Source organism: Sorghum bicolor, chromosome 1 (genome assembly GCF_000003195.3).
Source record: "Sorghum bicolor cultivar BTx623 chromosome 1, Sorghum_bicolor_NCBIv3, whole genome shotgun sequence".
Lineage (NCBI taxonomy): Eukaryota > Viridiplantae > Streptophyta > Magnoliopsida > Poales > Poaceae > Sorghum > Sorghum bicolor.
This window is the reverse complement of record NC_012870.2, coordinates 35,739,341-35,765,154: the sequence shown is the minus strand read 5'-3', so window position 1 is coordinate 35,765,154 and position 25,814 is coordinate 35,739,341. Positions and strand designations below refer to the sequence as shown.

The 25,814-nt window shown below is 45.7% G+C and overlaps 1 protein-coding gene across 1 annotated transcript in view; it reads left to right on the top strand.

Moving 5' to 3' along the window:
- LOC8155561 (2-hydroxy-6-oxononadienedioate/2-hydroxy-6-oxononatrienedioate hydrolase) overlaps positions 18,928 to 25,814 on the top strand; it is an 8,852-nt gene continuing 1,965 nt past the window's right edge. The window contains exon 1 of the mRNA XM_002489198.2: positions 18,928 to 19,704. Coding sequence (XP_002489243.1) covers positions 19,000 to 19,704 — 705 coding nt within the window. The 5' untranslated portion in view covers positions 18,928 to 18,999. The remainder of the gene's footprint in view (positions 19,705 to 25,814) is intronic.

Sequence of the window (25,814 nt, the reverse complement as noted above, 5' to 3'; positions counted from 1 at the left end):
AAGATGCGTATCATCTCTTGAAAAGAACGAACTAGTGATCAACTTATGGAGAAGCCTCAGAGTGGGGTGATGGATGTTGGTAGAATGCCCCTGAAACTTTCCAACGATGTGTTGCCCCGAGATCAAATGTCAGAAAGCATGACATTGGTAACCCCCGAGGGAGAAACCTAAGTCAATGGAGCATCGCTCGTGGAAACCCAAACGGTTGGCAAGATCCTTCCAATAAATACCAAAATCTCTTCCAAAGCAACGAAAGGTAATACCATAATCGACAATTTGTAGAGTGCCCAAAGTTTGGAACGTCAAAAGATGTGACCCAAGCTCATGAACGGGGGCAACTCTACTTTAACCAAGATGCTCGAAAATAGTATCAAACTCAACATCCATACCTATTTGGTGCAAGAATGCAGGGTCGAATGCCGGCGAATGGAGGAACTCGCGTTCCTTCATGAGGTTTTATGCCTGCATCTCCCGCTCGCTCTCCAAGTCAATGAGCTCAAACTGAGCTGCATCGTCTGTGCCATCTACTGTCAACTCGGAGGAGATGGAGTGACCCTCTAAAACTACACGAGCTGGAGAAGCTATCTGGGTCTGTTTTGTGGGCTCTGTGGCTGTCGTAGTCTATGCTGGAAGCTCAAGTCCTACTGAGGAGGCTGGCACTGACTCTGTAGCGATAGCTGACGTCTCAGGAACTATAGAAAATGGTGCTAGCTACTCGGACGAGGCGACTGATGACGACAGGTGCTCTATAGTAGTGACTAGCAGTGTAAAGGCTGCAGGAGCCTGCAGTGGAGAAGGAGTAGGCTGCCCAGTCAGAGCACTGTATGAGAAAAAGATGTCCTGCCTTGTCGAAGAGTCCAACACAAGCTGGGAGGCTGCGACTGACTGAGGTGTGAATCCTGATCACAGAGGCGAGAACTGAGGCACTTGCTCAAAACCAGAAGAGATAGCACCCTGAGAGACCTAGTGCTGAGGCATCAAAAACGGCTGGCTCTGAGCAGGTAGCAGGAGCGGAGGCTGGGACTGACTCTGAAGCCCACTGGGCTGTAACAATAGAGTCGAAGGCCTGACAGAAGAAATGCTTGGAAGCTGCACCTGTGGAAGTTGAATCCCTATCACGGCCATGAGAGCGGCCATCATAGCCGTCTGCTAGGCCTGGAAAGCCAACTGCTGCTCCTAGAAGGTCAAGAGCTGTCTCTGAAGCTCATCCTGTCTGGCCTGCATGGTTGCATTGATGGCAACCTAGTCTCTGTCCCTCCTAGCCTGCTCCTCAGCTGCCCTCCGCTGATCTGCCCTCATCCCCTCAAGAATAGCAAGTAGAGCTAGGTCTGTGGTACTAGAAGAACCTCCTGCCTCATGCTCGTGCTGCCTCAGAGGTAGATCTGGAATAGAGAGATGATAATCATCATCTGAGCTGTCAGTAGCAAACTCGATCTCCTCCTCGACCTCAGCATCTGCAACTGCCCTAATGGCTATGTCCCGCTCCTCCTCTGTCTCTGCGACTCCCCCTGAACTGCGGGTAGCCCTAGGTGAAGGCGGTGGCGCCTGGCCACATGGTGCTGGAGGAGGTGCTGGAGCTCAAAGATCATGGTGTGCTCTCAACATCTGGCGGGGGTCATAGTGAGGAAACACTGTGTCTGTCTCTGTCAACTCCCTCTAGATATGAGCTAGAAGAGGGTCTGCCCTGTTGACGGTCCTTAAGTATCAAATATAATCAGCAAATAAACAAAGAAAATGATCCAAATGCAACCGACATCCAGACTTAGGGTTTTATCTCACAGAATTCCACGAGTTTTGGTGTTTGTCTATTTCTGCAGGGGGTTACCAGGAAATACGGAAGAAAGGCCCACACGTCGGGATTACATAGAGATATTAATGTGTCGTGCAATTATCTTACATCTAGAAGACTCCAGAAGCCACGAGAACGAAGCGGAGGCGAAACGGGGCCTGGCCCTGGGCGCCCGCCCAGGAGAAGAGGGCGCCCGCCCCCTTGTAGAGTCCAATCAGAACTCTCTTTCGGGATCAAGCTCCACCGACCTAAAGGATCAAGGATAACCGTTCAATCAATGTCAGTTTGATCCAACGGCCCATATTCACTTGGAGGGACTATAAAACCAGACTCCCTGGCCCCTGGAGGAGAGAGCCTCTCAACCCTAATTCATTATCATCAAGGGAGAAGAAGCCTCTGATCAAGCCTAGAGCCACCACATCAATTAGACATCTAGATTAACATAGCTACATAGGATTAGAACTAGAAGGAGTCAATCTTCGATTGGTTTCCGGATCTGTCAAGAGGATTCTTGGTAATTCTCTAATTGTTCTTCTAATTGTTCATCTTTGTTCTTCAATATTATGAATATGACTTTGTTCTACATCAATATATTGCTTATGACTTTGCTCTACTTGTTTATATTCAAGATTATATTGTTCTTAGTTTATCATGGTTATATACTTGGCTTAGTTAGATTGGATTTATATACATGTTTATGATCGTATAGCGTTTATCCATCGGATCCATGGGTAAATGATAGATATTGTGTAGGCGTGGTGCTTATACCGTATTTATCTGCGATTGTACCCAATATGCCAGATCGCGGGGTAGTTCGTGATAGTGACAGCTTCATTGATTCTTATATAGTCCCCCTCTCGTGAGAGCAACATTATTACAGGGGAGTAATTACGATGTTTCTCATATTCCTTGCTAATATCACTATGCATGGGCATAGTTTTGTCTTGCAATGATTGCTAAGTATGCTTGCACTAACTATGATAATGCTAGACTATATAGTTGAGAATAACTTAGAAAATATTCTTGTAGTTCGTTCTAATACCATGCTAATGACTTGCTAGAATATCTAATTGAGGTGCTTATCATATTTATATGTGGCTAAGTTATGCTGATCAGATTAATTATCTTTGTCACTATTCGTTACTTTATATATCCTTTATGTGACACTTACCCCTGTATGAAAGAGTTAGATAAATGTTCTCAATTATACATGCAATGATAGATACTCAATCTCATATTCCATTCTATAATCAATATTGATGATTGCTAATCCCTTCCTAGTGGTAAAAATATAAATAACGATACCTGGAATACTTCCCGGTTAAAATGCTACATCGGTATTAATCTGTGCGCTTGCAGATCCCATTCATTATTTATTTAGATGAGCAATTGCATATTTCAATACCGCGTCTCTCATGTCATGCTGGGGATGACAACTTGGCTTAAGTGGTATGAGGGATAGGTTTGGCATTTTTGGCACTGTTATTAGAATTAGACAACTAAGTCTATTTTTGGTAATGATGTTAAGAATACCCAACATGCCCTAGCACGAAGAATGAGCATAGTGATCCAATGTGCATAGGGTAGCTGACGTTGACCCCTGAAGCCCTCAGCTATGGTGTCCTCAATCTCTGACACTATCAGATCCCACAAGTCAAACGCCCTCTGAGCAATCAGGTGAGCTATGAGCCACTACTGAATCCTGGTTAAACCATCACGGTAGCCCAGCCTAGGGAGAAGTGTCTTCCTCATCACAAAGTCGAGGATCCGAGCTGGGCGTGTAAGATCGCCCACTGTCCTGCTGGAGCCCTCACCAAAAGGCTGACGAAAGCACGGTGCAACAAAATCAATAGGAGCAAGTGCACCACCGTGTGGTCATCGAGGGGGCTCAAAGTTGCCATAGCACAGCTCATGGATCTTGGTGTCATATGCTGTCAGCCCCCAAGTCTCTCTAGCCCTCTGAGCTGTCACCCTGAAGTCTGTGCCTGCAAGTGCGTAGTGGATATAACTGTGATCTAGAGCAACCCACACTGATGTGAAGAACTCATGTACCCACTCCTCAATGTAGGTACCTGGCAGAGCAAGCAGACCTAGTAGGTAAGTGAAGTACTGCATGATGTCAGCACCTACCACGTTCTCGAGAATCTAAAGATCAAACACTCGATGCTCCCTGAACTGAGCCTGAGAGTGGACAAATGCCATGTACATGTCCTCCTATATAACTGTGTAAAACCTGGCATGTGCCCTCTGATCTCGGGCTGCTGGTAACCAAGTGGGGAAAGCGGAGAACCTCAGCTCCAGAATCTCATGAGTGGGAGCTCGGGTGTAGTCCTTATGAATCCTAACAGGAGCTGGACGTGGAGTTGGGGTGCCACGTGCTAGGGTGGAGCAAGTAGACGACGTGGACTGGCGCTGAGTACCAGTCCTAGAGGCTACTTGGGTACGAGTGCGAGTCGACCTCCGAAGTGGCTTCTCCTCCTACTAAACCTCTATCGGACCCTCTGCCTGGGTCTCTGCCTCTGTCTCTGCAGGCTCTGCTTGACCCTCTGCCTCAGTTTCCTCCTGTCCTAGCTCAATGACATTAATCCTGACACGACGACCCCCTAGCATGATGGTGCCAGGAGGAGTCCTGTGTCACTGCTCAACCTGAAGTACAGCACGCCTCTGAGCTGGCATAAGGTTGGACCCGATCCTCAGCGCACCTGAGCGACCACCTCTCTCAGCTGCCTCTGCTATCTCAGCCTCTCGATCACTGGCCTTCCTCATTTTGGTCATTACCTTCTTGCCTTTGCCCTTCTCTGCACCTGTCAGGTGACGGGGAGGATCATCTCCCTCATCACCTCCTGGAGAGCCACCACTGCCAGCTATCGGACCACTAACGTTCTTGCAACATGCCATTGCAAGAAACTAAGCCTGAGAAACTGCTAACAACTGATAATCTGACACTCGTGAGGCTTGGCCTCAATCCGTACTCGCGAGCTTGGCCCCGAGTTCAACTATCACTGCCAACTAACACACAGAGACCAACGTGAATCCGTCGATGAGGCACGTTCCAGATGAAGAATTGAGATCGAAGTCCGCTGGAGAACGCAAACCAACTCCACAAGGTGCCCAAAACCTAGAATCCACGTGAGAAAGAGATCCCTGCACGCGAAGAAGGAAGGAGAGAGCCTTGGGGATGAGATCTGGCGCGGGGAGGATGAAGATCGCTGGAGAAAACTCGAAGATCACGGTGGCACAGAGGTTTAGGGCGATTAGGTTTGGCTTAGGCGTACGCCGAGTTCACGAGAGAAGAAGAGTGAACTGCCGGACGAATCGTGCGACCCTCGAGTTATATGCGCCTGCTGCGGGGGCACCGGACGCACTTAAGCGGTCACCGGACTAAAACACAGAGAGGGTTGCAAACCGCGCGACCACCGGATGCTTGCCTAGCGTCTAGTGCCTCAAGACACGCCTTGGTAAATCACCAGACGCACCTCACCTGACACGCTCAGTGCACTATGCGCGGGTCCGGTGAGTGCAGATCGGGAAACCCACCACATCGGACGCACTGGGGGTGCGTCCGGTGCATCGTCCGGTGCACCTTTAGCCAGATTTTCAACCGAGAATATCACCCGACTTTCACTGAACCAAGTTCCAACTTTAAGAAGACTCAAATAAACACAAATTGGAACTGGTATGAGTGACCTCTCTCAATCCCTCAAATTTTGACAAAATATTTAGCCTTAGGCATAGTAGTTTTTATGAAAATAGTCAAGTGAAAGCACCAAGGAGCATCGTGTGGCCATAAAGCTAGGAGTTTAAATCAAGATGAGCTTTGAATGCTCCCCCTATCAATGGACGAACACAGCAGATGCTCAAAGCATAACCAAAAAGAAAAGGTAAAAACAACAAGCATGCATGTGATATGAAGTGCAATGCAATACTTGAAAGTAAACTAATGCTTGTCAAGTTTGATCCAAGGTTAAGCTTTTTTAGACACACATGGGGGTTATCTTAACCATGCATGATATACAAAACAAAAGCTATTTATAAGGGCAACACACAACTTCATTTTTTAGTGAAGTTAGAAAGATCAAGCACATTTAGTTCATTTCTCAACATACAAAACCTAGCTTCATCTAGGGGTTTTGTGAAGATATCCACCAATTGATTTTCTGTCCCCACATTCTCTAAGGATATATCACCTTTAGCAACATGATCCCTAAGGAAGTAATTACGGATGTCAATGTGCTTTGTGCGGGTGTGTTGAACCGGGTTGTTTGCAAGTTTTACGGCACTTTCATTGTCACACAACAAAGGTACTCTATCTAGAACTACTTCAAAGTCTAGCAAAGTTTGTTTCATGTAAAGTATTTGTGCACAACAAGCACCGACGGCAATGTATTCTGCCTCAGCCGTTGACAAAGCAACACTATTTTGTTTCTTTGACATCCAAGAGACAAGTGATCTACCTAGGAAGTGGCACCCTCCGGATGTGCTTTTTCTATCAATGCGGCATCCGGCATAATCTGAATCGGAATAGCCTACAAGTTGGAATCTTGTACCTTTTGGATACCACAAGCCTAGGCAAGGTGTGTATTTTAGGTACCTAAGAATTCTCTTGACGACAATCAAATGAGATTCCATAGGCATTACTTGATATCTAGCACACATACACACACTAAACATGATATCAAGCCTAGATGCGGTGAGGTAAAGTAAACTTCCTATCATGGAGCGATAGAGAGTTTTGTCAATTGGGTTACCTCCCTCATCCAAGTCGAGATGCCCATTTGATGCCATGAGAGTCTTGACTGGCTTGCAATCCATCATCTTGAACCTCTTGAGAAGATCTTGTCTGTACTTCTCTTGAGAGATGAATACCCCTTCCTTCATTTGCTTGACTTGAAATCCTAGGAAGAAGGATAGCTCGCCAATCATGGACATCTCAAACTCTTTGGACATCAAATCACCAAATTCCTTGCAAAAATCTTCATTAGTTGAGCCAAAAATAATATCATCAACATAAACTTGGCAAATGAAGATTTTCCGATTCATCTTCTTGGTGAAGAGTGTTGTGTCAACTTACCCAATCTTGAAGCCCTTCTCAATGAGGAAGTCCCTAAGCCTCTCATACCAAGCTCTAGGAGCTTGCTTGGGACCATAGAGTGCTTTGGACAATCGGTAGACATGCTTGGGGTACCTAGGGTCTTAAAAACCGGGGGGTTGCTCAACATAGACAAGCTCATTAATGTAACCATTCAAAAAAGCACTTTTCACATCCATTTGAAATAACTTAATATCATGGCTAGATGCATATGCAAGTAGGATGCGGATAGCTTCAAGTCTTGCCACTGGTGTAAAGGTTTCACCGAAGTCAAGACCTTCCACTTGTGAAAAGCCTTTTGCCACGAGCCTTGCCTCGTTGCGCACCACCTTGCCTTGATCATCCTTCTTGTTCTAGAAGACCCACTTTGTTCTAATCACTCTTGCATCTTTGGGTCGCTCTTCAAGTGTCCACACTTGGTTGCGAGAGAAGTTGTTCAACTCCTCTTGCATGGCAATGATCCAATCTGCATCACGAAGAGCTTCCTCTATAGTCTTTGGTTCATCTTCAAGAGACACAAAAGCGTGATGCTCAATAAATAAAGCATGTCTAGAGCGTGTAGTTACACCACGTGATGGACTCCCGATGATGAGATCTTGAGAGTGATCTTGGAGGAGATGTGATGATCTTCTTGGCGCCACTTGAGGGGTTGCTTGGGGAGCATCAACATCTTGTGCTTGTGCCACCGCTTGCTCATGAGTGACTTGAGTGTCTTCATGAGCATCTTTCACATCCTTGTCTTCATCTTGTGGCACACATGTGAGGTGGATATGGTGGCTTAATGATTTGCACATCATCATCTTCTTTTGGCTTGATGTCCCCCACTGGCATGTTCTTCATGGCATCCCTCAATGGTTCACCACCTACATCATCAAGATTATCACTTGCTCCTTGGGAGCCATTAGTTTCATCAAATTCAACATGAAATGATTCTTCAACCATGTTTGTGGCATGGTTAAAGACCCTATATGCCTTGGACTTCGATGAATATCCAACCAAGTAGCCAATGTCACATCTTTAGAACTTGCCCAAGTGTTGGCGCTTCATGTAGATGTAGCATTTGCACCCAAACACTCTAAAGAAAGAGACATCGGGCTTCTTCCCATTGAGCAACTCATATGGTGTCTTCTCTAGGAACTTGTGAGGAAAGAGCCGGTTTGAAGCATAGCATGCGGTGTTGATTTCCTCGGCCCACATCTTCTCTGAAGTGTTGTACTCATCAAGCATTGTTCTTGCCAAGGTGATCAATGTCTGGTTCTTTCTTTCTACTACCCCATTTTGTTGTGGTGTGTATGTTGAGGAGAACTCATGTTTGATCCCAACTTCATCACAAAACTCTTCAATGTTGGTGTTGTCAAATTCTTTGCCATTATCACTTCTTATCTTCTTGATCTTGACATCAAATTGATTTTGGGCATTCTTTGCAAACTTCTTGAATATTGATGCAACTTTAGCCTTGTCTTGCAAGAAGAATGTCCAAATTTACCGGGAGTAATCATCAACTATGACCAAGCAATATTTGTTGCCTCCAAGTCTAGCATATGTGGTTGGTCCAAATAAATCCATGTGGAGTAGCTCAAGCACTCTTGAAGTAGAGAGATAGGCCTTGGTTGGATGGGTATTTGCAACTTGCTTTCCGGCTTGACATGCACTACATAGCTTCTAATCAGTTCAAGCCCATTCCAACATGTGTTAACCTTCTATGCCACAACCACCCAAGTGAGGTCTTGGTGAATAAGCAAGTCTTGACATCAACTTCATCGGATGAGAAATCAACTACATATAAGTTGTTGTGTCAGAAGCCTTTGAATACTATTTCATTGTCATCCTCCTTGTTCACTATTACTTCCTTTATCTTGAATAGACATTCGAACCCAAGATCACAAAGTTGTCCAACCGAGAGCAAATTGAAACTCAATGATTACACATAGAGCACATTGGTTATTGAGTTGTCATTGGATATGGCAACCTTTCATAGACCCTTGACCTTGCCCTTTGAATTGTCACCAAATGTGATCTTCTCTTGGTTGTCAACATCTTCATCAAGTGAGGTGAACATCCGGGGATCTCCGGTCATATGTTGAGTGCAACCACTATCAATTACCTAATGTGATCCACCGGTCTTGTAGTTCACCTACACACAAGAGATCAAGCTTGAGATTTAGGGACCCACATTTGCTTAGGACCCTTGACCTTCTCTACTAGTTGCTTTGGCATCCAAATCTTCTTTGGCCTTAGCTTGTTGGGCGGCCCCATGAAACTAACCTTGACCTTGCCACTCTAGTCTTTCCTTACAATGTAGTGAGCATTGAAGGCAAATGGTCTAGCATGCTTGGGCAAGGGTGGTGGTAGTGGTGTCTCACACTCATGAGCAAAGTGTCCCTCTTGTCCACACTCAAAGCACCTCTTTGTCTTAGGCTTGCTTGGTTGATCATGAGTGGCTAGTGACTTGATGAGCTTGCTTTGGTGAGCCTTGTAGCCAATCCCACTCTTGTCCATCTTCATGACAGTGTTCATGAATAACTCACTTTGAAGGTCTTTTCCTTTGGTGAACTTGGCTAGCCCCTTGGTTAGATGCTCCTTCTCTTTCTTGAGCTTGTTGTTCTCTTGAGTTAGCTTCTTGATGATTGGGTCATTGTTGCTCTCTAACTCTTCCAAGATGAATGACTCATCTTCTTCTTGCTTGTCATACATCAAACCAAGCTTGAGATATTGGTTCTCTTCTTTGAGCAACTTGTTCTCATAAGCAAGCTTCTTATCTTGATCAAGTGACTCAATCACTATGGTGTTGTGCTTGGCTTGCTCTTGCAATTCTTTTTCAAGCTTGGCATTCTCTTTATTGATCATGATAGTGTCCTCACTCTCGGCCACTACCACATTCTTGCCCTTGCAACCAACACATTTGCTAGTGCTCTCCACAAGTAAGTCATCACAAGATGTGGCTACATCAAGCTTAGCAACATTGTTAGTAGCAACATGTGTTTCATTGATTGCAAGATCATATGCCATCTCAAGATTATCATAGTTAGCTTTTAGAGTTGTGAACTCTTCCTTCAAAGCTCTATGTCTAGTGATAAGCTCATCATGAACACTCTCAAGTTTATCATGTTTATCTTTGAGCTCTTTTAAAGAGAGTTTGAGCTCCTTGAGCTTAGTGGTCATGATATCATTTTGATCTCTAAGCTCATCACTAGATTTAAGCTTAGCTAGAAGTGATTCATTTTCATGTTCAAGTTTGTCATTTTCACTTCTTGTCTTTCTTAGGACTTTAGTGTATTTGTTTAGCAATTGCACAAGTTTGTCATAAGATGGTGATTCATACTCACTATCACTCTCACTACTCTCATCCTCACTTTGTACCTTCCGGTCACCCTTGGCCATGAGGCATAGGTGTGTAGAGGATGTAGATGGTGGTGAAGATGATGGTGATGAAGCATCAATGGCAATGGCGGCAACCTTCTCATCATCACTTTTGTTGCCAGAGGAGTCCCCACTTGTGCTTTCAATGTCAGTGAGCCAATCACCAACAATGTAAGCCTTGCCATTCTTCTTCTTGTGGTACTCCTTATTCTTGCCACCTTTCTTCTTGTATGGCTTCTTGTCGTTCTTCTCATCATCACTTGAGTCATCTTGCTCTTTGTTCTTCTTCTTGTACTTGTCCTTCTTGGGCTTGGGACATTGGTGAGCAAGATGACCAAGATCACCACAATTGTAGCAATCCATCTCGGAGATGGGCTTCCTCTTGCTACTTGTGAAGAACTTCTTCTTCTTAGAGTCAAAGTTGACTCCATTCTTGTTTAGCTTCTTCAACATCTTGGTGGTTCTTCTCACCAAGAGGGCAATGGTTGCATCATCATCACTTGAAGTTGATGACTCAACTTCAATCTTCTTGGCTTTGCCCTTGTGAGAAGCCTTGAGAGCCAAGTCCTTCTTCTCTTTCTTGGCCGATGAGGAGCCATCTTGGGGGTTCATGTGCATGTACATCTCATGAGCGTTAATCTTCCCCAATATGGACGTTGGTGTGGCGGTGGAGAGATCGCCTTGATGAAGCATGGTTACTATGTGCCCGTATTTCTCAACAGGGAGAACACATAGTATCTTCCTCGCCACATCCGCCGGACTCATTTGATTGAGCCCAAGTCCATTTAACTCCTCTACAATGACATTCAAGCGAGAATACATTTCATTAGCATTTTCTTTTGGAAGCATCTCAAATGTATTAAGCTTGTTCATCACAAGATGAAAGCGTTCCTAACGCTCACTCTTTGATCCCTCGTGGAGCGCACAAAGTTCCTTCCATAACTCATGGGCGGTTTTGTGGTTCCTTACGCGGTTAAACACCTCTTTGTAAAGACCTCTAAAGATGTGGTTTTTGGCCTTTGCATTCCACTTCTCGTTCTCTTGATCTTGTGGAGTAAGAGCGGTGTCTTTTCCCAGAGGCGTAAACGCTTCGGTCGCGGATTTTAGGCACTTAGTGTCACATGCCTCGAGGTATGACTCCATCCGTATTTTCCAATACAAGAAGTCATCGCCATTGAACATGGGTGGCGGTTCATCCCTATTAGACATCTTTTCTCTAGGCGGTGAAGCCTAAATAATGAGCACTAGGCTCCAATGCCAATTGAAAGGATCAAGATGCCCAAGAGGGGGGTGAATTGGGCTTCTCTAAAAATTTAAGCAACCTATAAGCTCCAATTCAAACCCTTGTGCCTAGTGTGACTAGAGAGCTAGCGGATAAAAGTTTTGCAACCTAATTCCAATCCTATTCTAGCATGGAAATTGTAGGAATGTAAAAGCTCAAAGTAATTGTACAAAGTAAATGCTAGAAAGTAAAGGAGCGGGGCAAGAAAGGGCTCGGCGATGTTTTGCCGAGGTATCAGAGAGTCGCCACTCTCCACTAGTCCTCGTTGGAGCACCCGTGCAAGGGTCTTGCTCCCCCTTGGTCCGCACAAGGACCAAGTGCTCTCTACAGGCTGATTCTTCGACACTCTGTCATGGTGAATCGCCCACAACTGCTCACAAGCTTGACACGAGCCACCCACAAGAACTGCGGGCGATCTTCGTGCCTCCAATCACCACCGAACCATCTAGGTGATGGCGATCACCAAGAGTAACAAGCAAAGAACTCTCACTTAACCTAATCAAGGCACTAGAGAGTGGTGGATGCACACTTGACTCTTGGAACTCAACTAGAGAAGGATTCTCACAAGAAATCTCTCAATTTTCAATCCTCTCTAGGCTGTTGCTTCTCTCTTGCACCACAAGGTGATTCTCAACTGATCAAATGGGCAAGAGACCTCCCATGGATGAGGTGGAGGAGTATAAATAGTCCCCATCAAGTCCAAGGGCCGGCCAACCATTATACATTGAAAACAGGAGCATGGACGCTTGTTATGTTGCACCAGACGCACTGCACCGAGCGTCCGATGACCTCATAATGGCTAACTATACCTCTTCTAATAGAGCACCGGACGCTACCTCTAAGGGTCCGGTGACACCGTTCGATGTGAGGGTAAACTTACACCCTCCTTGGGTTTAGGACCGGACACTACCTAGTGAGTCTTGTGCTCGCGTCCGGTGCCCTGGTCACCTTTAGACCTTCCTGTGTATAGGACCGGACGCTACCCGGTGAGTCCGGTGCTAGCGTCCGGTGCCTAACCCTAGGCACCCAGTCACTCTAACTCGTGTCAACCTCACCGGACGCACTCACATAGCGTCCGTGCTGCGTCTGGTGCCAGCTTAGGCACCCAAACTTCGTTGAAACGTGATCTTTCAAAACAAAGTTTGTTCCTTTCGATCTAAGAACTATCTCTGAGCTGCCTAGTGCTAGGTTTACCAAGTGTGCACCACACCTAAACCTAAAGCCTTGCCTAGGTCAAGCTACTGGATCAATGCCCCTCTTAATAATACGGTCAAAGGAAAACAAAGTCCTAAACTACTCTAAGTGTCCTTCTTCACCATATGGTACTTAGACCTAGTCTAGTCTTGACAATGTCCAACTATCCTTTGAAAATCGAAATGATTTCCACCATTAAGTTGGCATGAACGTCCTTGTCCATCGAGTACCTATTACCTTGACCTAACACTAATGACTTTGCCTCTGCAAAACACACGTTAGTCATAGTAATCAACATTGTAATTTATCACCGAAACTCATTAGGGGCCTAGATGCTTTTCAAGGGTGATAACTAATGGTGAATATCTTATTCTACAATTGCTCCGTGGGGATAACATACTTCCCTAATCTGAGAACAAGGATTTGGTTGTCTTTCTTTTCTTTTGCATTGGGACTTTTGTCCTCTTTCTTTCTTTTTCTCTTTTTTCTCTCTTTTTTTAGAGATCAGCCATCCCTTTTAATTCAATGATAACAGTAGGGAGTATCAACTGGGATAACTGGGGCTTTATTAGATAAGTAGAATAATACATGAATATTTTTGGGTGTCTTCTCTCAGTGTAGGAGTAGAACATTTTCTAAGTGGATGTGGAATGTGTGTGGGTGAATGAAGGAATGCATACTCCTAGGGTAGGAGCAGCATAGGTGTGTGTCTCTAGGATAGAAACAACACAGAGTGTAGTGCGTATATGTGGGTGGTACTTCTAGGAACAGAAGTAGCACATAGTGAATGTGGTGGATGAAAGTGGTTGCATACTTCTAAGGATAGAAGTAGCTAAGATCAATAGATGGAGAGCACATAATATTGACTTTAACTACATGACTAGTTCCATAGGGTCTACACAGCATAACTACGCTCAATGCTTATAGGTTGAAATATAAGTGGAGGTTTTCCTAATCTAGTAAGCATAAGTATTTGGCTGTGGTAGGAATTTTAAAAACCCTCGTCATAAAGGAACCCGTCATGTAGCAATTTAAGATTTTCAAAATAAAATTCTCTAGAATTCTAGCATCTCTAGGAGCAAGATTGATAGCAGCTCAAAATCTTCCTAGATCATATCCGTCAACTACCTAGACTTAGATCAAGCATTTGCTACCCACAAGTTTTAGGCACAGAGCAAATCTTAAGTCTAAACAGTTGTGCCTAAAACTCAAGAGAGTACAAGGTTGAAAACTAGGTACTTGCAAGGAATTACAGCAGAGCAACTATTCATCATCTCCATATAAGAGTTAATTCTAGAGGTTCATCTTAACAGATTCATTAGAAGCTCTCCTACCAAGATTAATTATGAAAGATAAAACATTTATTGGGTTTCTAAGATTATTCATCTTTTTATCTTGTCATAACGCACTAGGAATAAACAGATAAGCGAGTAAGAGATACTTAGCTCGGTGTACGGGGTTGCTCTCCCCCAAGCTAGATGTTGACATAGTCTGCTAAGATTGCTGACTGGCAGTGAAGGCATACTGGTCCTCCTAGAGTATCATAGGTACTTGCTGTCAGAAACAACACTTGCCTGGTGCGAACAGTACTCCGACAGGGGACAGGACGTCCTTCTACCTGTTAGTTCTTCTAGATCCTTGGAAGCCTCTGAAGCTCAAATAGACATCAAAGCTTGTTGAACTGATTAAGCGTTAGTAATAAACCTCTAATCTTTGGGAGTCTAGAACTTTCTTATACCTATTTATCTTTTAGTAGGATCAGTATATTTTTATGCATTTTAGATTTATGATATGCAGATAGGAAAATAAACATGCTAAAAATTATTCTTGTGCCACCACAGTAGATAAATGTGTGAGTTGTTGCGTCACACATTAAATACATGGGGCTTAGTAATTTTCTAGATGCAATGCAATACATATTTATTTTCTTTTCTAATGCATAAAAAATAAAGATGCAACTACTAATGCAGTTAAGAAAAATAAATATGCTTAAAGGAAAATGCAGATAAATACCAAGTTACCTCTTGGCGCGGCATTCGGTGATTTTAAGTCCTCCGAACAGGACCTCTTACCATGTTAATTCTTAGGTGCTTTATCTAGTCCCAAAGGTGGAGACCATAATAATTGCACCCCTTGAGATGGTGTCACCCATGTTTATTGCTCTTCCAGTGGTTTGGGGTCAAGTACTAGTTCTGGGAGCTAGCAACATCTTCGCTTAGTGTGCATGTTCATAGGTCTAGGATCTTCACTTATAAGATTCTTGGGGAGTTGACTAAAGTGTGTCATGCTCATAGAGATAAGGCAGAGATCAAGTGCACAGGCTCTGTTGGTGGGAAAACACCAACAGAACCAAAAGGTTTGTTCATTATACTCTAGCCTTTGGCACATTGAACAAGATAAAGTTGATGTTTATGCGTTTAGCTCAATCTAAACATGGGTGATAGGAACAAATAATTAGCAAGCTTGTAGCATTAAAACATTTTGCAGATCAGATTAGCATTATGGAAGGATGGTCTATCTATGCATATAACTTCATGATTATGACTATCATCTTCCAAAGATAAGATGTGCAACATTTCAGGTCATTGAATAAAAAGCTAGAAGATCAAGAAAGTGATTCTAGGAACAAGCATAAAGAACTAAACATGTTGAGCTAATTAGATTGGATCAAATAAGGTTGTAACTCAAAACACATTGGGCTCTCTACTTATGTGAATGCCAAAAACAAGGAGGATACTCTGGAAGTGATGATCACTTACCAAGAGATGTTACCTTTAGTATTGAAGCATGTTGAAGTCGTAACATCTTGTGGAAACTTTCCTTGTTTGGCTATCTTGTCTTCTTTGTTTTACTCCTTTCTTACCTTATGCCATTATTTGTTCTTTATCTAATTTGTGCTTGGACCTTTAGCTCTTCTTATTATTTTATCCCTGCAAATCATTAGTGGACAACGCATACCCGAAGGAGTATACAAGTAATGACAAGGGTATTATTGTAACACAAAGCTAAGGGTCACTTCTTATGCTACAAAAGAATTTGTTTTAACATACTTAGCATAGCACATTTATTATTCACAATTACTTATTTCTAAAGGATTGATTTTATTTTTCTATCTTATGTTTTGATTCTTAAATATAGGCATTGTGGATCAACTCAAACTCATAGAAATAATGTAATAGTAAAATTTAGAGATTGCAAACCAGCGTGTGGAGCGATGAGGAAGAACTTAGTTGGATCATCTAGAGGAGTTGACCTTCTCTTCCTCATGTCTCTGCTTCTCAACCTCAGAGGTGAGAGTGCAGAACGTTGCATGCTTTTCTCTTGACAATCTTTTCTTGATTTCTGATAATTAGTGGTTGACAAGAGAATGCAACTTCATGGAATGAGTGCTTTGATCATGGATCATGTTTTGTGGCACCCTTCTTTCTTCTTAGCTACACGTGATTATGTCTCCCTTCATCTTTAGTGTGAGTTCATCTCAGGACTTTCCCAATTTGTATTTGAGATTTTCCTGTAGGGGTTAGTCAAAAAAAATTATTCCAATATCTACTATAGCATACTATCAGCTCAAAAATCAACCAAGACACCATGTCTAATTTGATTCAAGAAGGCATTTTAACCTAAGCACCACGCTTAATTTAAGAGATGTATGAAACTATTTCAAAGCCTATGCATACTATAGCAAACAAAAGTAGCCTGAGAGCATTATAGAGATTTACTCAATAGTGATGATAAAGTATGATCGCAGTGAGAAATATTATTATATTTTTAGATTCAGATGAATTGTATGCATGCAGGGAACTAAACATGATGTGGATGAGAAAACTAAATGAAGTGGATGCATGGATGATTAAACATGCAGTGGTATGCAGGGAAATAAAAATATAACTACTCATAAGGTGTAAAGTCCATGAGTAAGACTATCTCACCTTGATCACACTTACCTTGATGCATGTCTGGGATGAGTGGTGTAGCGTAAATATCCGTCACATGTGATGGGGGTTGTACTCTTGTGACGACGACCTTTTCTCCAATCTACACATAGTTAGAATAAATAATATATATATATATATATATTTGTATACACAAACTTGTGAGATGGCAGGGTTCCAGAATAATGGATCTTGAATGTTCAAGCACCCTGGGTTCTTCAATCTTGTGGAATATTGTCGCAAGGTCGAAGCAGCATCTAATGTCCTGTCTATTCCACACTCAACAGAACAAAGGGGTAATCCTACTAAAGCTAGTGGTACACTAAATTAGCAGATATTAAGATCATTATCAGAATCTTTGTGCCAATTGCTTCCCCGGCAATGGCGCCAAAAATGCTTGTTGGTATTTCATATGCACAATTAAAATATGAAGGATTCTGCAAGCGCACAGAAAACCATTATAGCATTTTACCAGGAGTATTCCAGATATCGTTATTTATATTTTACCACTGGGAAATAATGGATAAAGATATTGATAGTTCACCATGAGGTATCTACTAACTAATACACCAACTAGACTAAAGTAGGGGTAAATAATAGATGATAGGAATTATGCATATATGACACACACCAGGAATTATATGATAAAAGAGTAAATAGCTAAAGTGAAAGGACAACAGGAGAGTGCAAGGTTCCTAAATACTTGTCTATTATTAGTGTTCTATAATAACTAATTTATGGAAGGTAAAGAAATCACACAATAACACTTTGGGATATCAAAACACTAGTCACGGGAAGATGAGAAAGCGGACTAGGAAGCTTCGATTACGGTCCTACAAACACCAACCCTAACATGGTGGAATACGTCGGCCATCAGGGCTATCACCACCTGGGGCTACCACAACTATATGTTGGACTGGGTGCAACCTCAGGTAACCAATAGTCTACACGCCATGTCTATACTACGAATTACTACTCTAGTCACACGTACTAACTAGAGCACTCGATACGAGCAGAGATCCTATGCTAAAGTACAACGACTATACTAACCAATCAAATGTAATGCATAAAAGTAGATAAGAAGATGAAATATATTAAAGCATAAGTCTTACAAGAATAGATACAAAGATATACCAGAACTCTAACAACTCCTTCGAAGACTCCTCCGGAACCCAGGCGTAGCGCCGCTCTCCCTAACTCTCAACTAGAACTAATCTACTATATTGAAATGTCTAGCCCTAATTCTCTAGAGATGAGAGGTCATCTATTCGAGGGACGCCTCTACATCTCCATAATAATGTGGTGCCCTCAAATATGAGGGTCTACCTCTTTATTTATAGTGTAGAAAAGTCTCCCACCTCTTCTGGACAGGCGATATGGGACTAATTCTCCCACCTCCAATCATCTCTCATGTGAGTCCACTCAAAGGAGCAGCTTGGGGCGCCTCTCTTGGGCATCTATCATGCCATATGAGCCTCTTCTCACGTCATGGGCCTTGCTTAGGCATGGGGCCCATTAGTGGTAATTCTCCTTTATTTGTAAAATTAATATCTTTTCACTCCGGACTCCAAATATAGCAAATGATATGTCCGTTTCGATCGTCTCGACGAGCCCGTCGCAACGGTGTAGTCTGCTTCATCATTTGAGATACTTTCATTCAATGATTAGTTTGCCTTTAGCTCTTTTCCTGTGTAGCACCTACAAAACATAGATGCACCAAAACTCGTAGAATTTGTTAGTTCAAACCTCTAAACCTATGTTGGTGATATTCTCTTTGCAGTTATAAAAGTTATGTTGATAGTTAAAAATAAGAGTTAACTACCGTCAACAGAAGCTAACTATTTTCAACTATGGACAAAGATAAAAATAGAGTTCCATATTTATTTTATGCACAATGATTAGTAATTTCAAAGAAGTTTTCTTTGGAACAATTTCTAAGAAACTTTTAGAGATGCTCTTATATACTCCATCTCAAATTATAAGGTATTCCAAGAATCTTGGAGAATCAAAGCATTTTAAGTTTGACCAAATTTATATAATAAAATAATAATATTTATGATATTAACTAAGTATCATTAGGTTCTTTATTAATTATATTTTCATAGTATAGCTATTTAATATCCTAAATTTTTATAATTCTTTCTATAATTTGGATTAAACTTAAGATGATTTGATTATCCGAACTTCTAAAAGTACTTTGTAATTTGGATGGAGTAAGAATTAACAATAAGCTGTGCTTTCTGACTTGTGGGCCATCCACGCGGACTTTTGCGTGCGCCACTGGAGTATAGACCCAGTCCATCCGCATGCACGCGCGACACGCCCTCCGGATCTCCCGCCTCCGGCGAGCAAGATGCCCGCACCCCCACCCCCACCGCCCGCATCGCTGACCCCCGCCGGCGGCGGACGGCAGTGGTGGAAGCACCGCCTCAGTCCCACTGTCGCACGTGACCGCTGCTACACTCGCTCCTTCCGCTCCGCGGGGCTCCGTCCGGCGGCCATTCCGCTCCCCGATGGCGCCGTCGTACACCTCTGGCTCCCGCCACCTGCCGCCGACCCCGCCAGGCCCCTACACCCTGTCCTGCTCCTCCACGGCTTCGGCGCACAAGCCACCTGGCAGTGGGCGCCCTTCCTCCGCCCGCTCCTCGCCGCCGGTCTGGCCCCCTATGTCCCGGACCTCGTCTTCTTCGGCGCCTCGTCCTCCGCCGCTGCAGACCGCTCCCCGGTCTACCAGGCTGCCTGCGTCGCCGCCGCTATGGCTGCGCTCCCTGGCGCCCCGCAGCGGTACGCCGTCGTCGGGGTCAGTTACGGCGGCTTCGTAGCATACCACCTCGCCCACGCGTTCCCGGCAGCGGTGGAGCGGCTTGTACTCGTCGCGGCCGGTGTTTGCCTCGAGGAGGCCGACCTGGCCGCGGGGCTCTTCGCCGTTGAGGATATCGCCGAGGCTGCAAGTCTGTTGCTGCCCCAGCGGCCGGAGGATCTCCGGAGGTTGGTGGGGCTTACCTTCTGCCGCCCTCCGCGGTTCATGCCGTCCTGCTTCATCAGGGATTACATCAGGGTAGGTAAATGCAGGGACTTGCCAACTAATTTCACCTGCAATTTCTTGGCCGAGATGTTTCGTGGTTGATAATGAACAATCAATTGTTGTATACTGTACTACTTAGAATTGGTGGTTCGGTGCTAAAGGTAAAAGCCACTGATTTGATCCACAATTGCTAACTATATTGATCCATTCTTGCATTGGAGGTGTTGTTAGTTAGAAGCCTCTTTGGATCGGTTAGGACTATGAATGTTTGGATCTAGGCTAAAAGGTGCATATATCCTTAGCAATGAACTATTAGCCCTTGTTTGTTAGTTGTACTTGGCTATTGAACTAACAACTATCCAAGGGCTTGGCTAAAAGTTAGCCCAATCCATTAGTCCTCATGTTTGGATGGACTACAGCTATGTTTAGCTGCTATTGTTTGCCCACAGAATCCAAATAGACCCTTAGTAGTTACAACGTTCCAGCAACTTGTTTGTGATCTCATATCCAGTGCTGGATGCACCAAAGTATAACCTCCTGTTATCCTAATCTCATTCCTAGAGCCGAATTAACGATATGACAATCAAATCAATGGAGATTTCGGATCTGTTTAGTTGATCTAAATAATCTCCCCCCCTCATAATTCAATGCTTGTTCCAGTTATTATTATTACTGCACTAGGGTGTACTGAGTGTATAAACAATTTATTTACCGTTTGATAAGGTTGATAGGCCAATGTCAGTGATAGATTTATGCCTAAGGTATTCAGTAGTTAGTATATGGAAAAAGAGGAATACCATGGAGGCATTTAATCGTTAATATAACTCGAGGTGAACGTCTCAATTGGTCAACATCGTAAAACTGCTGAAGAATGTTTTCAATTTGATTAGTTGCAGATTGATTAAATTGATAATGCTACTTCAAGTTGTTCAAACAAATAAGTAAGTTGTTCAGCAAATGTCTTGGATTGTGATGGAATATTATTCCTAGTAAAATTTGTGTGCAGTAACAGAAATTAGCAGCTTGGTGGCGTGTTTGGTTGGTTTGTGGAGCCAGCTCACCTCGCCTCGCTCGGCAAGGCCAGGCTTGCCACCTGTGGTGATCGGTTTCACCTTGCTTGTGTTGGCAACGGAAATTCTGGAAAGCACAAGAAACGAGACGGCAAGCAAGTCAACTAAACAATGTGTCTCCTGCCCAGCCAAGCAAAGCAAGGCAGAGCAAGGCATCCAGAAGTGCCCTTAAACACTGACCAGTTTGCTTGAACCTACAGTGGCATGGAGTTAATTTGTTATACTTAACGAACCACATGGATCGATTAGTTAAAAACAAAATCTAATCTTCATAGAAATAGGGACCTATAAGTTTCTCATGCTTTCCCAAGTCATTTTCACAGCATGATATTTGCTTTATTTTAGAGGCAAGGTCTCCCCCATTTTAATGACCCTAAAGAAAATGACAAGCAATCAACATTACAAGTTTTTTTTTTGTCTTTGTGGCATCATAATTGCATCACAGTTGTTACAAAGTTAATGATTTCAGATTTTGTGATTATTAACATTCGTACCATATAGATTCCACAATTTTGAAATATTCCACTAGAGTTTGTGATATTGTAACCAGAGCAATTATCATGCCAACAAGAATATATCCGCACATGTGCACAAAACTCAGTCTTATATTCTCATCCGTTGGATGCACTTTGCATGGCCTAGGTGAGAGGTGGGAATCCCTTGTGCCCTTTGTTCAGCTTTTAATTCGACTAAATCCAATTGGGCCTAAGCTAGCTCAAGAGAGGTGGAGTGGGTTCACACCTCTTGGGCCAGTCAGATGACTCAGATTGGATCCAAGGATGCTATGTGTGAGAAACACCGCACACCCTAATCAGGGGGAGTAACCTTTATTATATAGCCTATCAGGCTAGGGCTACAATTACAAGGCCAATGGGCCATGACGCCCAACATGGGCTGTTACAGTTTATATTCTAACACCCTCCCTCAGTCTAAGCGAGAGTGTCACAAACACAAAGACTGGACCTAAAATCAGTAAACAACTGTACAGGTAACCCTTTGGTCATGGTGTCCGCAAACTGATGAGACGAAGGGACATGAAGCACCCAGATCTGTCCCAAAGCCACCTTGTCACGGACGAAGTGAATGTCGATCTCGATGTGCTTCGTGTGACAATGATGAACTGCATTGGAAGTCATGTAGACAGCACTCACATTGTCGCAGTAGACAATCGTCGCCGAAGAGATGGGTGCATGTAGCTCCTGGAGCAGCTAACGAAGCCAACTAGTCTCAGCCACAGCGTGCGCAACCGCATGATACTCAGCCTCCGCACTCAAACGAGAAACCGTAGTTTGTCGTTTGGAGGACTAAGAGACTAAGTTGTTGCCGAGGAAGAAGCAGTAGCCCGAAGTGGAGCGTCGAGACTCCTGACAGCCAGCCCAATCAGCATGGGAGTAGGCGGTCAAGCTGTTGATGCCACCAACCCCGATGTGAAGTCCAGTGGACAGAGTGCCCTTCATATACCACAGGACACGCTTGAGCATTGCCAGATGAGGCTCGCACGGGTCGTGCATGAAGAGGCACACCTGCTGTACGGCGTAGGCGAGGTCCGGGCGAGTCACCGTGAGGTACTGCAAAGCACCAGCGAGACTGCGGTACTGAGTAGCATCCTCCACTGGAGCGCCGTCTATAGCAGAGAGCTTGGCGCGAGTGTCCACAGGAGTCGCTGTAGAGTGACACTCGGCTATGCTAGCGCGCTGGAGCAGATCCACAGCGTACTGGCGCTGTGAGAGAAAAAGCCCACAAGAAGACCGCGTGACAGCAATCCCGAGGAAGTGGTGGAGATCCCCGAGATCTGTCATGGCGAACTCAGAGTGGAGGAGCTCGGTGATGTGCCGAAGTAGCGCAGACGACAAGGCTGTTAGGATGATGTCGTCGATGTAGAGCAGCAGGTAGGCAGTGTCGGCACCCTCTTTGTAAACAAAGAGAGAGCTGTCGGAGGTCGAAGCAGTGAAGCCGGACCGCTGGACGAAACTGGCGAACCACTGATACTGGGCACCTGCTTGAGTCCATACAAGGACTTTTACATGATCGGGAGCAGCCGAGTCGATGAAGCCGGCAGCTACTGGCAATAGACAGTCTCATTCAAGTGACCGTGACGAAAGGCGTTCTTCACGTCCAGCTGATGGATTTGCCAAGCGGAGGAGGCAGCGATGCTGAGGAGGACGCGGATGGTGGCCGGCTTGACAACCGGATTGAACGCCTCGTCGTAGTCAATGTCGTACTGCTACGAAAAACCACGAACGACCCACCGAGCCTTATGATTGGCAAGGGAGCCATCAGCATGATACTTGTGCTTGAATACCCACTTGCCAGTGATGACATTAGCCCGCGGCGGTCGAGGTACGAGGCGCCAGGTGCCATTATCCATGAGCGCCTTGTATTCTTCGTTCATCGCCGCCCGCCAATTTGGGTCGGCCAAGGCGGCACGAGAGTTGGCGGGCAGTGGAGAAGCCGGTGATGACGACGTCGCAGAGAAGCTGTAGCATTGAATGGGCGGTGGCAAGGACCCTGTCCGGGATTTGGTCTCCCGGGGTGGAGGCATCTCCGCAGGCGGCGGCTCTGGAGGAGGCGCGGTTGGCGGGATCGGGTGGGTCGACGCGTGTAGACGCGAAGGGTGCGCTGGTCGCCACCGGGATGTGGCTGCACAGCGGCAGCAGCCAGTGCAGCAGCGCCAACAGGAGGTGCTGGAGCAGCTGTAGCAGCAGCGCCAGCAGGTGGTGCTGGTGCAGGACCGGCCTGCTGGAGCGCCGCAGGGCCGGCTGGAGCGGACTGCTGGGGCGCCTGAGAGCCAGCTGCAGCCTGGGGCAGCCGGTAGGCAGCGCCATGCCAGGCCGACGGGGTCCTCGACATCCACCACTGCCGGAGTGCGCCCAACGTCGGAGGTGGACGGAGGAGGCGCGGGAAGTCCTGTAACAAAAAAAATAAAACGAATCCGGATGGGGCTTGGAGGCCGCAAACGGAAAGTGAGTCTCATAAAAAACGACGTGTCGCGAGATGATGATCTTGCGAGTGGAGAGGTCAAGACACCAGTAGCCCTTCTGAGAAGGAGGGTAACCGAGGAAAAAACACACGCCATGGAGCGAGGAGATAATTTGTGGCGAGTCGTGGCACTGAGGTTTGGGTAGCACAAGCAGCCAAAAACACGAAGTGAGTAGTCGGGCATCTTGTGGTGGAGAAGATGATATGGTATACTGTTATTTATGGACGAGGATGGTCGCCGGTTGATCAGGAACATGGCGGTGGAGAGAGCTTCGACCCAATAGGAGGAAGGCATGGCGGCGTGAATCAGAAGCGTGCGAACAACATTGTTCAGTGTGCGAAGCATGCGCTCAGCCTTGCCGTTCTGAGCAGATGTGTACGGGCACGAGGTGCGGAGAAGGATGCCGCGGCTAGCCAAGAAGGTAGTGGTGGCATTGTTGAGGAACTCAGTGCCATTATCTGCCTAAAAACAGCGCACAGGAAGACTGAACTGTGTGTGAGCGTAAGCAACAAACTGAACAATGTGTGCGTGAACTTTAGATTTGTGGCGAAGAGGAAACGTCCAGCAATAATGTGTATAATCATCAATTATCACAAGATAAAATTTATAGCCAGAAATACTCGAAACTGGAGAGGTCCAGACATCACAATGAACAAGTTCGAAAGGTGCTGATGTACTAGGGGCTGCTTTATTACAATGGATAGCTGATAGCTTATTGAGAGTGTTAATTACGGCGGGTGCTGGATGACCAAGGCGGGAGTGCCACAACTCCGGGGAGACTACGGCGACATGACAGCGAGAAGGCATGTGATGTGGAATGGTGTAGAGGTCCTCGTTGCTATTGCACCGTAGAAGGACCGTCTTGGTCTCGAGATCCTTCACAGAAAAACCAGAGGCGTCAAACTCAATAGAACAGTTATTGTCGCGAGTAAGCTGTTGAACAGATAACAGGTTACGAGAGAGTTGTGGAGCGACAAGAACGTTATCAAGATGAAAAGAGCGATCAGCTAGCTGTAAAAGAGATGTGCCACGACTAAGAACATGAATAGATTGCCCGTTACCGACTGTAATGGAGGACGGTGGTGTCAGGAGACGGGAGAGAAGAATACCGTCGTTGGAGGACATGTGGGATGTCACTCCGCTGTCCATGACCAAAGGAGCAGACCCCTGAACCGCCATCTGGCTGAGGGCAGCAATCAGGCTGGTCGGATCCCAGACGCCTAGAGGCCCGTACGCCGGGGGGCCGGAGTACTGGGGCGGCACGAAAGCTGTGTGCGCCTGTGGAGGGGGCGCACGCGCACCCCACTGCTGCTGCGTACCCCACTGCTGCTGCTGAGGGGGCCACGGGGCCCAAGGGTTGTAGCAAACCTAAGGACCAGCAGGTTGGGGAGCCTGACGTCCGCCGGAGCCACCTTGTAGCACGCCATGCTGCTGCTGCTGGTTGCGCCCACCGCCGCCGCTGTTGCCGCCATGCTGCTGCAGTGCTGCTGCTGGTTGCGCCCACCTTTGCCCTTGCCCCCCTTGCCTTTGCCACCGCCCCCACGGTTGGAGTTCGCGGAGGGAGTGGACCGGCAGGACGGCGATGTGCAGGAGGAGGCGCTGGAGGCAGCAAGAGCTGAGGCCGAAGCCTCCTTGCCCTCGGTGCCAAGACGGAGCTCCTTGACACGGAGCATGTTCGTGGCAGACTTGAAGTCGGGGAGCGGCGTCGTGTTGGTGATGATGTCGGCGGTGGTGGCGAAGTGGGGGTTGACGCCGCACAGGAGATTGAGTACAAGCTGTGCATTGGAGATGGTGTCACCAACCTCCCGAAGGGCATCAGCAGTTTGCTTCATCTCCTGGGCGTAGGCGTCGATGGAGAGGTCGCCCTGGGACATGGTGTGGAACTCCTGTCCAAGGACGACGGCGCCAGGCTCCTTGTTTGCCTGGAACAGGGCCTCGATGGAGACGTACAGAGCGCGCGCATCATGATCGGGCTCCATGGCGAGGTCAAGGACGGTGTCGTCGACCATGCAGCCACGGATGCAGTCGTCGGGCTGAGACCACGTAGGGTCAGCCGGGCGTGCAGCCACCGTGCCATCAATGGGCGAGCAGTC